General features: G+C 35.7%; 1 protein-coding gene across 2 annotated transcripts; it reads right to left on the bottom strand.

The window, feature by feature from the left end:
* Positions 1-4,335: 4,335 nt before the first annotated feature.
* Positions 4,336-12,358, bottom strand: LOC114409280. 2 transcript variants are annotated; one of them, XM_028372682.1, is made up of 4 exons: positions 11,257-12,358; positions 7,547-7,694; positions 5,787-7,459; positions 4,336-4,733 (listed from the first exon to the last, which is right to left on the bottom strand). In XM_028372682.1, exons 1-3 carry the CDS (start codon positions 12,168-12,170, stop codon positions 5,942-5,944), a joined length of 2,580 nt encoding a protein of 859 aa, XP_028228483.1. In that variant the 5' UTR covers positions 12,171-12,358; the 3' UTR covers positions 4,336-4,733; positions 5,787-5,941. The 2 variants fall into 2 exon arrangements, with proteins under 2 accessions (XP_028228483.1, XP_028228484.1); XM_028372683.1 differs by having other exon boundaries at positions 4,336-4,705.
* Positions 12,359-15,950: the final 3,592 nt, after the last annotated feature.

The following is a 15,950-nucleotide window of genomic DNA, read 5'->3' as shown; positions in this document are numbered from 1 at the left end:
TATTCTATCATCTCCAGCGTATTCCTCTTTCAGATAATCCCAAATTGCTTTGGGTGATTTAAGAGTCATGATTCTGATGAATATCATTTGTGAAACACCAGTGAACAAACATGACCTCGCCTTTGCCTTCTTCATCTTTCTTTCCTTGTGATTTTTAATTTGGGCCATGGTGGGATTTTCAGGCAGCGGATATATTTCATAATCCTCTTCCACAGCATCCCACAAATCCAAAGACTCCATGTAGGATTGCATTTTCACTTCCCAAAGATCATAATTCTCTCCATCAAAGATTGGAAGAGTTATGTGGGAAAAACTTGCTTCACCTTCCATGGTACAAGTCCCGTAAGAATAAGGCTCTCGATACCAATTGTTGGTTTTATGGAGGAAATTATAAAAAACAGAGGAGAGAAGAGAGACAATACGTATGCAGATGAAATAGAATTATTCTATTCTAATTCAAATTATTCTCAACAGCGATATAATAAATAACAAAAGATAAACTAATTAAATAACAAAATATTAGCAAAACAAAATATTAAAACTAACTTGCTCCTTAAAGATAAGAGGAACCACTTATTGACTAGGTTAATCCATTAAAACTGACTTACTCCTAAAATATAGGAAATCAACTTATTTACTAAATCCTATTTTAAAAACTGAAAAATAAAATATTATGCAGTTACAAAAGTATATCTCCAACAAATATTGATATTTGAACACCTCTTTGTTATGACCTACACTTTAACATGTATCTTTTTATTTATATCTCTTTCTATCATATCACATATCATACTTATATGACTATATTTTTGTCTTCTGTCTTTTTATCTTAGGTGTCAAACAACATTGAGTGTTCGATCATCATTTTCCAAACTGGAACCTTCAAATAAACAAAATGGTCGTATTCTTTCTGAAAAACTTATTCACCAAAGGCACATTATTTTGTGCTGGGAAATGTATACGATGTTAAAGGAAGACTCGATCTTGGCCACGATAAGTTGAGCAACACATCCATCGATGCGCTAGCATAGGTCCTTAAGCGTGAAGAGGGCGTATCCACAATGAAAGGTAATGAAGTCATGGTCTTTAAACAGTCAAGGACAACAATGTTGTCATTGATGAGGATTGTACCAAAAGATTGGTAAGCAGGGTCAGGATTTCTCTGACAGTTGAGTCTCTGAATTCCAATTATGCCAGCAAACTCATCCAAATTTGCGTATTTATTTAGGTTTTACAATTAGTAATTACTAAAAGCATCTTTAATGGCAATTTTTGAATTTCTTAAGTTATGTTTTGTGCTTCTCAAAGTTTTTTTTTTTGAATTATTAAATAATTAAACTTACACTTTTATATTTTCTTTATTTTCACTTAATTATGGTTGAAATAAAATGATTAACTCAAATTTTGAATTATTAAATAATTAAACTTACACTTTTATATTTTCTTTATTTTTCACTTAATTATGGTTGAAATAAAATAATTAATTCAAATTTTGAGTTATTAAATAATTAAACACAATGGCATTAAAGAAAAACATAACGATGAAAAATATATAACGTTACATAAAATTAATTTTCATTATTCTATTTTCTAAAACGTTTCCAATATGTTCAACCAAATCTACTTGAAGTTGATGGTGTTTTTCTCTATGATGAACATTTGTTCTCCTTTAGAGATATGTTGATTTGATATGTGTGTCGTTTGTCCTCGACGATCATGTTATGCAATATGATACATATATAAATTATATTCTTCATTGTATGAGTATCTCATAAACGTGTCAGATCACGTATAATTGCAAATCGAGATTGGAGCACTCCAAACGCATGTTCTACATCCTTTCTTGTTGATTCTTGTCATTTTGCAAATAATTTTCTCTGTTGTCCTTGTGGCATTGAGATGGCTTCACAAATGTAGCAAATTTTGGATAAATGTCATCTGCTAGATAGTACCCCATGTCATACTGGGTTCCATTCACTATGTATTGCACCACAGGCGCGCATCTTGACAAAACTTCATCAAACACATTAGATGCATTTAACACGCTAATGTTATTATTTGAACCCACAGTGCCAAAAATGCATTCCAAATCCACAAGTTTTGTGATGCCACGACTCCAAGAATAATTGTTGGATTACCATGATCACCACAACAAAATTGACCTTTCCACGCAATTGGATAATTTTTCAATTCCTAGTGCATACAATCAATGGAACCTAACATACATGAAAAATCACATGCCGCTCCCATTTGTACTAGTCTTCTAGTGTCTTTGTCATTTGGCCTTCGTAGGTACTCATCCCTAAATATTGCACAAATGCTTGATACAAATCTCTATAAGCATTTCACTGCAATGGTTTCAACAATTCAAATATATTCGTCCACACTATCAGCGAGTGAGCCATTAGCCAATATGTGAAGAGCAGCAATGCACTTCTGCAATGATGATAAGTCGTTTCTACACATTACATCTACCCTCATTGAAAATACTTGTCATGATTGTTGAGGGCCTCCACAACTTGAAGAAACACATGCCTTTGCATGTGAAACCTTCTTCATAATTGAGTATCTATGTATACAGAATTTGGTGAGAAATAGTCATTGAACAATCAATCATGTCCTTCCTCACGATTCTGATTCACCATTTTTCTTCTTTGTCTACGTCGAGTAGTGTTGCTAACTTGTTGTTGGCTCTGAAGTATCAATCTTATGACTTCTTCGTTGGTGTTGTCTTCAAGTTCTTCATTTATGTTTAGATCTCAAAGTGTATCAAAATCAATGTTCAGATCCATTATGTGGCTAACTTACGAGTTGAAAATCAGATAAGAAGATTGTGTAATTTTATGAGAAGAAGCAAGAATGAGAAAGGATTACAAAATTATATACCATCATTCACAATGGCTAGTTTTATAACAACTAATTTTACTACGACTAATTTTATAACAACTAATTTTACAATGACTAGTTTTGTAACAGCCTTTTGAGATACTCACTTGTTGAATACTGTCTAGACCGATTGATGATTCGGGCTCACTGTTAAGGGGTTCCACATTGAATGAAGTAGGCCTATAACACATGTTTGGATTTGTTGAAAATAGTGGATACATATAATGTTGAGAATTTTGAGAATTGTCACCAGTAGGGGGTGGTTGATTTTGCAACAGATTGTAGTAATATTGATATTGGAATTCATTTTAAAGATAATAAAGAAAATTAGGGCTTAATAAGAACAAGAAACAGTAGAAGTTGAACAAATTGTGTGTAAAATGATATCAATTGAACCCATATTTATATTAAGTTTAAGGTAATGATAAAAAAATGATGTCACAATAAAAAAAATAATTAACGATCATAATATTAATTGTGCAGTGTGCAACGACTCAAGTGTCTTCTTCCTCAAGCATCTCTTCTGTCTCCGCATCTCTTTGTCTTCCTCTCTGCCTCTCTTTGCTCCCTTCCCCGCCTCTGCATTTCCTCCTTTGACGCCCACAGTGGTCAAGCTTTGCGAATCCAAGCGAGAGACGCGACGGCACAAGGAGAGGGAACTTCGTCGCGACTTAGATCTGCAGCCCACCCACCACGGCAAGGCAAAGTAGTGGTGGCACCATGGTGGTTTCAACGGCTACGACGACGACATAGAGGTATTGTGGTGGAATAAAGGTGGCATGGATTTCGGCTCGACCAAGATCTGTACAGATCTGAGTCACAACCGTGACGACAAGGCAGAGTGGTGGTGACACCGTGGTAGTTTCAGAGCTACGATGGCAACATGGAGGTGTTGCAGTTCTGCTTTTTTTTTATCTTCTTGTTCATGTTGTAATGTTGTTGTTCATCTTCTTTCCCACAATGTTCATTTTGGTTTTTTTTCCCTCTTGTTTGTTGCAATTTGGTACCGTTTTTGTTAGATAAATATTATTTTTATTGGTGAGAAACAATTTCTTGCAGAAGATACAATTTTTATTTTCAAGAAACTGTACCTGCCACCTAGATTTGCTCAAATGAAAAAAAAAAACTGTAAAAAACAATTCCTTCATTTAAGAAACCCCCATTGGAGATGCTCTAATATCACCAATCATTCAGTTAGAACGTCATTCAGCACCCATCCATTTTCTAATATATATCTAACGGATATAAGCTCGCCTGTTCATCATGGACCATGTTATTGCTTCCATAAAATAGTTTAGCAAGCCTCATTTTATAAATGAAGTTCAAATACAAGAACTCCCGGTTAATCATGTCAAGAATCTAATAGAATACCCTCCTGCTATAAGTGCAAGGTTGTATTGAGCAGGGTGTAATAGGACGGAAATTCTAGAAAACACACACGAGACGGAATGAAAAGGAAAAATAAAGTGGGCAGTATCCATTAGATAGGGAGCCCATAACAGTATCAATAATGGTTAAGCAAAGAGCGATCCACATGTGAAAGACGAAAATCACCAGACAATGTTGGTAATTTCTCTTCCAAAAAATAGGGGAAAATCTAGTTCCTTCATTTGAAGGAGGGCCTACCTAAAATTCGATTTCAGTATACCAGTCTACCAGATGTTTAAAAAAATGTTGAGCTAAAATGGACCTAAGGAAAATTTGTTCCTTGCAAAATAAAAATGGTATCTGAGCTCTGGCAAGAAGCAAGCAAAAGCATCACACCAGAACCGCTAAATAACCTCTGGAACGGAGAAGCCACCAGCACGACCTGCTGAATCTATCAACAAAACAATGCTTGCAATTATCTGTTTTGTCCCAAAATAAAAGAAAATTAGAAACCCTAGAAAGTCATCAGCGGCATAGGTAAAGCATGTAACCAGAGAACAAGAAAAAATCTATACATCATATTTAATTATTCTCTCACCTGATTTTGTAGTTTTCAATAAATTTTAGCCAAATAGAAAGTTTATTTGAAGGAGTGTGTTCCTAGCACTTCTCTATACAAAATAATTATGACTTTTGCACAGCCATTTTCAACTCAAGATCTTTTAACATGTTACTCCCATTTACATTGAAACTGGTGATAGTAAAATTCAATCTTTGGATTAACAGTTTTCACTATTCTCAGGATAAAAGAGGCAAGAAACTGATCAAAATTACACATAATTAAACCTAAACCTAAAAGCAACAAAAGGCGGCCATAATACAAATTATTTATGATTATTCTAGCAATTGGCTAGAGCATGGCCTTTCCATGTTCTCAATGCAGAGGTCACCAAACCTCTGCCATTGATTAGCTGCTAATCTAGTGTTAAATTCTAAAAGTATTTCTAGACAGAAATGGCATTCTAAATTTCTAACAGATTACACATCTTACACATCCTACAGCTTCTAAAAAGAAAAGTTCTTGTTACTTGTTAGGCATAAATAAAATAACTAGAACTTCTTTTTTTTTTTAAATATAACTGCATATGAACACCATTTACTCAACCTCGTTATTTTGGATTAAGACTAGGGCAATAACTCATAAGCACAAGGATATTAACTAAGGAAACAAACTTAATCAATCTTTTCTTTTTAAATATACAAAATTCATCCATGTCTAAAATATTTATTCCTACTATTTTATGGGAACATTTTAAAGAGTCAGTCATGTAAATGGCAACAATATGTTCGGTGTTGACTTAAGCTACTTTTAGATTAATTTTCCAAGTATTTAGATTAAAAGAAAAATAACTATCATAGTTTAATTTCATCATGAATTTCAAAATCTGGCCAGAGAGGAATAAATGGATCCTTAAAAACAAATCAGTTCTTCAGCAGAAAAAAATTTATCATACTGTAAATATAATCATTACCTTTTTTTTAGCTTATGATCTTCAATAGGAAATTGAGAATATACAACCAGAGCCTTGTGGTTACCAGCACACTCAGCAGAACTATCATACAAGTTTTATTAAGAAATTGCTTCCTGCACTGCATGGGTCACCACATCTGCATCTGAACCTAACTGCTACCGAAATTTGGGCAGACCCATAGAGTCAGTTTGGAACATTTCAACTTCATTCTGAGCGGTCTCTGGTAAGCAGGATTTATTTGCTTTATTAACACCATCATCACTTGGCTTCTCAAAGTTTAATATACTTCCACCAAGAGGAACAGATACACATCCTTGTGGTTTTCCCTGCATAATGCTAGCAGTAGTATATGCATCAACAGCAATATTGCTGCAAGAAACAATGCCCAACTGAGGCTCCATGCAACCAGCATCAACAACTTTGAGTGCATCAAAGGTTCCATCAGAGATATTTACATTATCATGAAACGCACAAGAGTGCTGATTACCAGTTAGAGCAAATAAGTTACTTTCAGAACTTCTGTGCAACAGATTGTCCATCATGCTATTTTGGTCATTCAAGGAACTCCTTTCCCGTAAACACCTTGTCACAGCCTCCTCATTTGAAAGAATATGATTATCACTAACATCCTTATCTAATTTAAGATCAGAAGCAAAATCAAATCCACCATACTCGGATGCATCTTGTGTGCAAGAGCTAAAAGAAACATTACTAATGTAGCCACTGTGAACACGTGTTCTTTCATCAATAGATGAGCTAAATAAATCACTATCAAAAATATTTTCCTCAGCAGAGTCCTTCAGCTCGGAAGTCTGTGTCCTGTCCATATTACTTGTAGATGTATTAAGTTCATGATGAGATGAGACGAGTGAACAACCCTCAGAACTACTATGCAGTTTAACATCAGTAGAAACATCTTTAATTTCAGTCTGGTCTCTGCTACAAATAATTTGTTGTTTGTCATTCATAATGGCCTTTCCATCTCTAATCTCCATATCTTCCAGTGAACTGATAAGATGTCCATCCTCTAAATTTTTACCAGCATGTATTTTCCCCTCAGAATTTGGAGCCAGCATGCTGCTTTCAAAACTTAGTTTCTGAATGTTCTCTTCCACTAATTTCACAGAAAGCCCAAGTCCATTGTTGTCAACATGTGCTTGCTCATTTCCACAAGAAACAGTTTCACAGCATCCAGTATCTCTATCGTGACTAGCAAAATTACTAATGCCACCCTTCATGCATCTGGAAGCATTTATTTCATCTAAAAATTGACCATTGTCACTATTATTATTGGAGAAAGGAGTAGAGAAAACCAAAGGAATATAAAGATTGCATGCAGCATCACTAGACTCGACAGCACCAACCAACTTCTCACTCTGTACATTACAAACTCTATCCTCCACAAAACATTCCTGAACTGAATTTCCATCATCCTTATCAGCCTTCGATAGTTTTTTATCTTCAGTTTGAAAGTCAAAGTCTCTAAAGGCTCCACCAGTAGCATCTCCTAATTTACATCCCAAAGCCAGATCACTATTGAAATTTTCACTCCCAATTGATGATGATATGGGGGGCTGCTTGTCATGACTAGAGTGTATAGGTGCACCAGCTGAGGGCAAATAACTTGCACTGGCATCAGTCTTCATGTCTCCAGTAGGGACATGACCAACACTCTGCACATGTATTTAAAAAAATTAAGCATGTTCTTTTTGTTATTGGAATAGAAAAAAAGAAATACAACATTACAAATATTAGCTTACACTTTCAGATGCCCTGTTCATACTACTGGACAATTGCTGAGCACCATCAGAATAACTAGATTTTAAATGGCTTCTATCTTGAACACCAAAAACAGAAAGCAAGTATGCAGAAGCTTTTTTGCACGACTCAAACTGGTGTCCATCAGGACTGGATGGAATCAAATTAGGGAAATTGCATAAGAATCCAATGTAAATAACAGTTATAACCACAAGAAAGCAATAGTCAATATATGTATCACAATTAGAACCAATAGAATTTAGGTTACAGCTGCAACAAAGTAAATATCCTCATCCTTCACAAGTAATACGTAAAAGAGTAGACAATTAAAACAATTTCATTTCTTAATGATTAATTTTATCAATTTAATGTCAAACTTCAAATCCCCAATGTTTTTCACTTTTCATCTCTTCATCCATTTCATTATAACATTTTAACAACAAAAAAAATGCTGCATTTTGAGAAGAAATGGTATCATATGAGTTTTTTCTGTTAACAGAATTACGGTGAAACGAGGAGGATCAATGACTGGATTGCTGGGGATTTGATGTTTGTGTTTGAGCGAATAAATAAATAAAATTATTTCCCAAGGGGCATAATTGATAAAGGATGTGTGTTACACATAAAAAATGGACATTATTCTAAATATCACTAAGAAATAGGAGAATACAAGTATTTTAAGATACATTGCAATATCTGCAGGAATAGAAAACTGAAATGCCACAGCACTGCAGTCCATATAATTCAGAGATCATAAGCAGGCTGAGATCCAAAAGTATAAAAATCCGCATCATAACTTGAATACAGTGAAAATAAAAAATTGAAAGGTACAATAATATGATGAGAAATAGTACAAAGACAACACAAAACATACAAACTTCATATTAAATATGGATGATTTTAAGATGGTATTCTAAATGAGAACCATGGAATAAAAATGACAATTAATCTCTATATCTTCTATCATGCCTTCAATTGTTGCTCAGGTTCAGAGAACTTATTATTAATGCTACTCAATGAAGTTCATATAGAGCATTTAAGTGGTAGGAAATATTTCCATATCCATACCAGCACATTCAGAAAATAACCATGGTCATGTGGGCATATAGAGTATTTATTTGTGACGGAATTAAAGCTAATTGGAAATAATGTTGTTAAATGGTGCCACCATGGTAGAATAATAGTGAAATGTCTTATTCTGTTATGTATTCTTTATTTAAATTAAATATTTATATATTCATTTTATTTTATGCAGTTCGGCAAGTGGCTTACTAGTTGAACCAATGATCCAATGCCCCAGCCCAAGCTGATGATCAGTCCAAATGTACTAATCCACTTAAAAACTTAACAAACACAGTGGATTTACTTTTCAAATTTCAATTGATTTGAAAAAAGGCCCTCTTATCCAATATTCAATTTTTTTCACTTTTTAGTTAGAATTTAATTTAACATCTTGAAACTCTATTAGTAGGGTGGACTAGTGACAAGGAGATGAGTAGTTTGCATTCAGTCATAAACTCAAATAATGTCCAAAGAGATAGGGCAACTGGATTTAAATTAATCTATCCTTTTGGAAACCACCTATTCCTCTTATCAATTAGACTCATGTTCATGCATCTATTTGTAACCTAGAAAAAGGAAACAGAAAGAATTTTTATCTTATTGCCATTTTTTTCCTACTTTCATGGCATATGTGCAAAGAAAAGTGCTTTACATACATAAAATTCACAAGAATTTTTATCCTATTGCCATTTTTTTCCTGCTTTCGTGGCATATGTGCAAAGAAAAGTGCTTTACATAAAAATTCATAAATATTGCTATCAGTATGAATGGTGATAAGACTCATGCAATTCGATTCTAAGATACAGTAATTCAACATATCACCACATCCACACATAGTAGTCAATGGTGGATAGCAGCGCGGAATGGCTGCCATCCAAAAAATACTATAGCAGCATCGTTATAGTGGGATGACCGCTATTTTTATCCTTAAGTAGATTTATATTACATGACGTGTGTGTGTGTGCTGAAAAATTTAAAACACCTAAATTTAAAAATTTATTCTGATTAACCTTCATAACCAACATAGGTCCAATCCAAAACAGCAAGTAACATCAAATCTCTATGTCCAAAACCACAAAATAACAGCCTGATTGTATGTCAAAAACAGAAAAATAACAGCTAAGCACTATGCCCAAAACAGCAAACGATAATCAGAAAAATAAAAACAAAGCTGAACAGGGAAGAAACAGGGGTGCAGGCATCGCCAGAAGCGCTGCTAGAAGTGCCAAGGAACAGGCATGGGGTTAGGGTTCACGAGATTGGGGTTTGCGCAAGCACGAATGGGTTTTGGGTTGGGCTCACGCAAGATCGAAACGAATGAGGGGGAGGGGTGAAAATGCGAGTTAAATGGTAAGACCCCTTTTTACAATTTTATCCTTCATTAAAAAACCTCTAAAAGGCCACAAATGACAATGTTTGGGTTGTCTCTTTCCCCCAACCCTACAATGCAAATCGCGACTGCAAATTGTACTCACGAAACATTCACGATTTTTGGAGCAACTGAAAATGCAGCGCGGCCACCATGGCGCAACATCTAGGAGAGGTGGGGTGCCTACTCCACTCCACACCAAAGCTATTGACTTCTATGCATCCAGAATAGTTTTTTGTGCTGATACACACCTTGAATTGTTTGAATCACAAAATTGCACCTTGAACCATCCATATTGATCATCGAGCAACTTGCTGCATTTTTAGGTACTATAGAAATAACTTGTGCATTCACTCTTTTATTTTTGTCACTACCATTATGACTTGAATCTTGGTCTATATTAAAGTTTATATTTCACTCTATTAGCTATAATGCTATTTGACTTTTTTTTGGTCTAAGGAAGTGTCAAAAGGTGGAAGGTAGAGAAAGGATAAAGTAACGGAAAGGGGCAGAACACATTGCGAGGAATCAAACCCATCGTGCATTTATAATTCATGTCTGTAGCTTAACCAACTGAATTGACACAAGAGGAATGAACTATTTGACTTTAAAATGTGGCCAATATGTATCTTAATGTTTTTTATGTTACAATACCTTTATATGGTATTCTAATTATTGATCATAAACGTTATTCGCGATTTGGGAACGGTTTAGGAAATAGGCCTTCAGATTTTCCGATATTTGCACGCCCTTTCATTCGCAAACCTAACCAAATTTAAAGGTATTTGAGTGGAAAACTGCAAACAATTCAGTTAGTAGGAACACCTGAACTCAGATGCAGGCATCAATCGACAGATTTTATGAAGTTAAAGATGAAGTACAGAAACTCATTACTTCATCCCCATCCTTAAAATACGTAGCAAGGTTTGAAAAAACAGTCCACAACCGTGATTTAGACTACCGCAACGTCGTCAAGGTTTTCAGGGTTCCATGACTGCCATTGTGACCGCATCAGCTGCATTTGTCTTCAATTTCCCGACATATCAAAGAAAACAACAATGAAACCACAACCGCAAGCAATTGTAATTTAAAACCTTGCATGGAAGCACTACACAACCCTCACCAGTTTTCAAACATACACAAAAACAAAGAAGCCAGACAGGGACAGAAAACGAAAGCATCTCAGTTCAAACATTAAAGTATGGAGTCATTGAATTGAAGCACCAATGAAAGCCTTATTGCATGCAATTAGAGACTGTATGAAAAAGGAACAGAAAAAACCTTACGTAACGGCGACAAACAGCGGAAGCACGACCTGCCCTCCTCATAGTAATAATCACTATCTTCCATCCCGCAGGCAACAAGTCACCAAGTTCACTGGCCGGCACAATCCTCCTCTTCTTCCTCTGACTCGCCCATTCTCCATTCAAAGTCTCCAAAAATTCCACCACTTGTGGCTCCGTCTCCAATCCTTGTGTCCTCCTCTTCAACACCACCTCAAACGGATCCTCATCCAAACCAACAGTCGTCGTCGTTGTTGCCACCGCCGCGTTCACCTCGCCGTTACCGTTAACCTTCTTCGGTTCCTCAACGAAAACCGTCACAGAATTCTCCTCCTTGGTAACCTTCTTCGGTTCCTCGACGAAAACCGTCACCGAATTCTCGTCCTTCCGCGGCCGCCCGCGCTTCCGCTTCCTCTGACTGCCGTCTGCGACTACGTCAATTGGAACGTTCTGGAACGCCGCGAACATCGGAGGCGGCTGTTTGAAGTCGACCTGGACGGGAACGAGGCGGCGCTCCGCCGCATCGTTGCGCGGGGCGTTGCGGAGAGGCTCGACGCCGAAGAGTTGCTGCAGAAGAGCGACAATTCGGGAGTTTTCTTCCTCCTCGGGCTCCGAAATGTGGAGGGGAATGTGGAAGGAGGAGGAGGCGGGAACCGCGGGATTTTGTTTGCGCTTGTTGAGGCGGAGTTTGGAGTAGGTCTGTTTGCGGCTGCCGGCGGATTCGTTAAAATTGGAACGGTCGATTTTGGGAATCACGGAGTCGTCGTCGCTGTTACGGCGGTGGCAGTGAGTGGCGCCGGAGAGGGAGAGGGTGTAGAGTTCGGGTTGAGAGAGGAGGCGGAGGTCGACGAGCGGAAGAGAGTCGACGCGGTGGTCAGAAGTGGGTTCCAGTTGCGGTTCCGGCGTCGCCATGGGCGTTGCCGATGGCCACCGTGGTTGCGAGTGAATCTGAATTCGAAGGAATTAGTGTAAATCTTGCACGCCTCTCTTTTGTTTCAAGTTCCAATTTTTCAACTGTCTGTGTACGTTTTCACTATTCTTCTTTATAAGGGTTTCATTGTTTTTTTTTTTTTTTCCGGATAATTACAATGCTTCGAGATTTGAATAATTAATAGCCCTCACAGAGCTTATCGACTGAATGTCCGAGACAGGGGAAATTGAAATTGTAGGGCCCAAGATCGCTCGGAGCTATAAAGATCCACAACGAAGTCTTGAGAGTTTTTTTTTTTTTTTTTTTGTTGAAACTTGAAAGTTAATTTTAATCCATTTAAATTCATTTTTTTTAATTAATGTATTTTAAATATGACTTCAAATCCAATCTAATTTTATTGAAAACTAAATTTACATGGAAGTGGTTTAACATACTTAGAATGTGTGTTGATAGATGATAAGTTTTTTCATGAATCATGATTTGGTAAAGTTAATTCCCATGAATCATGATTATAGGGAATCATAATTATTGATAATAATTAAAATTATTTGGTAGTCATAATATATTTTCTGATAATTAAAGTTTCTCATGCTTGTATACGTAAGAATTTTTTATAAATATACCCTTTATTAAAATAACTACATTAGCTTGTATATAAAACACGCAATAGTTAAGATAATAGGTTGTGGAGTGCTCAGATTATAAAACATAGTTATTTATTACAATTATTATTATTTCATTATAATATGTATCAGTCGGTCATTGACGACTCTTTGTATTACTTTAAGGACGATGTCTAGGATGCAAAAGTGAAACTACTTTCGCACCCTACGAAAGTTTTACATTTTTAAAAGTAAGCAATACGAACCGTCCGATTAGCGAAAAACAAATTTAACGGTCCTTATTTTTTTCTTGCTACCGGTAGTAAATGGATGCCTCAAATTGTGTTTGTTGTCCCCCCACGCGCGATTGAAGTTGCAAAGCATCCCTCGACTACTTTTCTATTTTCCCCAAAAGGTTTTTTCAAAAGCAAAGGAAACAATCTATTGAAAAACCACAGTCCCCTCTTGAAAAACCGCAGCCCCCTTTTGAAAAACCACAATTGGTTTTCTCTTCTTGGTGTGCGAATTCCATCCTAGAAGATCCGATTTTTGAACCAAAGCACTTGGGTTCTCATCATTTTGTATCAGAGCTCAGTTCTAGGGTTGGAATTGAGTTACCTTTTTCTCCATTATATTAATCAATTTTGTTCATACTCTGCTTTTGACACAACCCTAATTTGTGTTTGATAAAATTTGGGTTGTGCAATTTGGTTGTTTGCTTTCTTCAATTTGTTGTTGTTTTCATACTCTACTGCATATTTGTTCTTGGTGTTGATTTCTGTTGAGTGTTAAACATGAGCTTGTGTTGTGGGGAATGGTAATCTAGTGAATCTGTTGCTGCAAGTTAAAAGTTTGATTGCAAGGTTACAAATTTCATTATTAGAAGCAGTTTGTGTTATAAAACAAAAAAAAATTGCACAACTTGTGGTTGTTCTTTGTTAAATTCAGTAGAAAAAAAAAAGAGAAGAAAAAAAAACACAGAGTACAACAACTGTAGTCATTAAATTTCCTTGCACCCCACTTATTTGATAAAATTCCTAAGTGTCAAGTGTCTTCTCTAATCCTTGTTTTCCATATAATTTGTTCTTACAGGTAGTGAAATTGTTCTTTGCTACTTCCCTTTTGTTGGTGTTCAAAATTTTGTGTCAAGCCTTGTGATTGTTACTCTTGAAAGTTATTGTTGATCATAGATTTTTGATTGTTGTAAGAACCTTAAGTTATAGAACAAGTGAAAAAAGGCTAGAGAGTACATTTGCTGAAAAGCCTAATTGTGTGAAACACTTGAGTGAAACACTTTGGTGAGGTTTTCTTATTTCAGATTGTGTTCATGGCTGAGAGAAAGGGACCTCCATCCCCTGCTAGAGATCATAGGATGTTGTTAGATGCCTTAAGTCAAAGGATGAACCAAGTTTTGAGGAAGGGAATTTATGAGAGGCTTGAGAGTTTAGAAAACCAAAATATGAATTGGGAAAATGTGCAACATGGAGATAGGGATAGACATGAGTTTGGTATTTTGTTTTTGTGTTTGTGATGCCAAAAAATTGATCTGTGAATATTAGACAAATATCTGCAAATATTAGATAAACAATTGTTGAGTAGTCCGTTTTGTTGTTTGGTTGTTATTTTGTAGTCATGTTTCTTTTGCAGTTTGGGTTGCCTGGATGTTGTACCGTTTTGAGTTTTGTTGTTATATTATGTGGTGTAGTTTTGAAGATGCAAGTATTTGTTGTGGACAATATAGAAGGAAAAAATGTATAAAGTTGTTAGATGTGAATATTTTCATGGGATGAAGAGTTATCTATCAATTTAGTGTAGTTGTCGGTGTCTCTGCGTAGTGGTGCCATGGAAAGGAGTTCGTCATCGTACACCTCTGAGGCCCGAAGTCGCGTGTTTTGTCTGTGTAACATAGAGGCTCCACTAGTGATATCGTGGACTGAGGAAAATCCAGGGAGGCATTTTTATGGTTGTGGTCTATACAAGGTAAGGAATATTAATTTGGTGCATATGAAAAAAAAATGAATTCGGTAGGGATTGATTTATGTGTTAATTGTTGATTGTTATTGGTTATGTTGGGCATGTAGGATACAGGTAGGAAAAGGTGTAATTTTTTTCAGTGGCATGATCCAATTGGCAACAATCGTCAAAAGAAAATCATTGTAGGGTTGATGAAAGAGGTTGATGAATTGAAGTTGAGGGAAAAGGGTTTGCAAACCAGGATTAGTGAGATGAAGATGAAGGAAAAATGTTTATGGATTGTATTGGTTGTTTGTTGGGTCTGTATTTGCTTCTTATTGTGTTTATTATGTAGCAGAGGAGTGTAATTTGATAATGTAGGAGGGGGGAATGTAATTAGACAAATGGTTTTTGGTAGCTTAAGTTGTGGAATTATGCAAATTGTTGTAATGTGCACTGTAATTGTGAAATTGTTGAATTGTGTAATTGTAGCTTAAGCATTTTATGAACACCACTTCAGGCATGTACAACTGAAGTTATCCATTTGGCATAATACATAATATCTATACATAGTAATGAATGAAATGAATTTTTTAATAAAAACATATTTTGTTAAATTAGAATTTTTATACATAGTAAAATTGTTTACTTATACCAATAATGAATAAGAAATCATTATAATTGTGACATTTTTGTATATAATTATTATAAAAAGCTTATATGGTATTTAGATAGTGAGGTAGCATAAAAAAATTTATGTGTTGTAGAGTTGTGAAAGTTGGTAATATTGGGAAGTTCAAAAATGTTTAATAAAATGGCTGATATAACAAAATTAGAACTGGTGCGTAGGGCCCAAGAATGCAAAGAAAGGCAATGGACCCAACAAATGAAAAGAAACCCAATGTCCAAATAGCAAAGTGCTGACTACGGCCCAACGAATGCAGAGAAAGCCAACGGGCCCAATATGTCAAAAGAAAGCGAAGTTGCAAATAGCAAATATTCATAATATATGTAGTGTTCAACGTCAAATATGGAAATTGTTCAGAAAATTAAAAAAGATAGACAAGTTAAAATTACATAAAAAGAATTTAACGAACCCAATTGATTTTGCGGCGGATCACAATTTCCCATATTTTGTCGTAGATCCAGCAATATAAGGAGAGCTCATCACTGTGTGACAAATCAGTATCCCTGAGGAATTGATAT

Source organism: Glycine soja, chromosome 4 (assembly GCF_004193775.1).
Source record: "Glycine soja cultivar W05 chromosome 4, ASM419377v2, whole genome shotgun sequence".
NCBI lineage: Eukaryota > Viridiplantae > Streptophyta > Magnoliopsida > Fabales > Fabaceae > Glycine > Glycine soja.
Note: the sequence above shows the minus strand (reverse complement) of the source record. Positions and strands in the feature narration are given on the sequence as shown.

Bases quoted from the DNA above. Each gene is read 5' to 3' on its own strand.
- LOC114409280 (XM_028372682.1), bottom strand. From the start codon at position 12,170: ATGGCGACGCCGGAACCGCAACTGGAACCCACTTCTGACCACCGCGTC. The intron at 7,695-11,256 runs GTTTTTTCTGTT...GATTCCATCCAG, and splicing joins GTTTGTCGCCGTTACGTAAG to TCCTGATGGACACCAGTTTG. The intron at 7,460-7,546 runs GTAAGCTAATAT...ATACATGTGCAG, and splicing joins TGAACAGGGCATCTGAAAGT to AGTGTTGGTCATGTCCCTAC.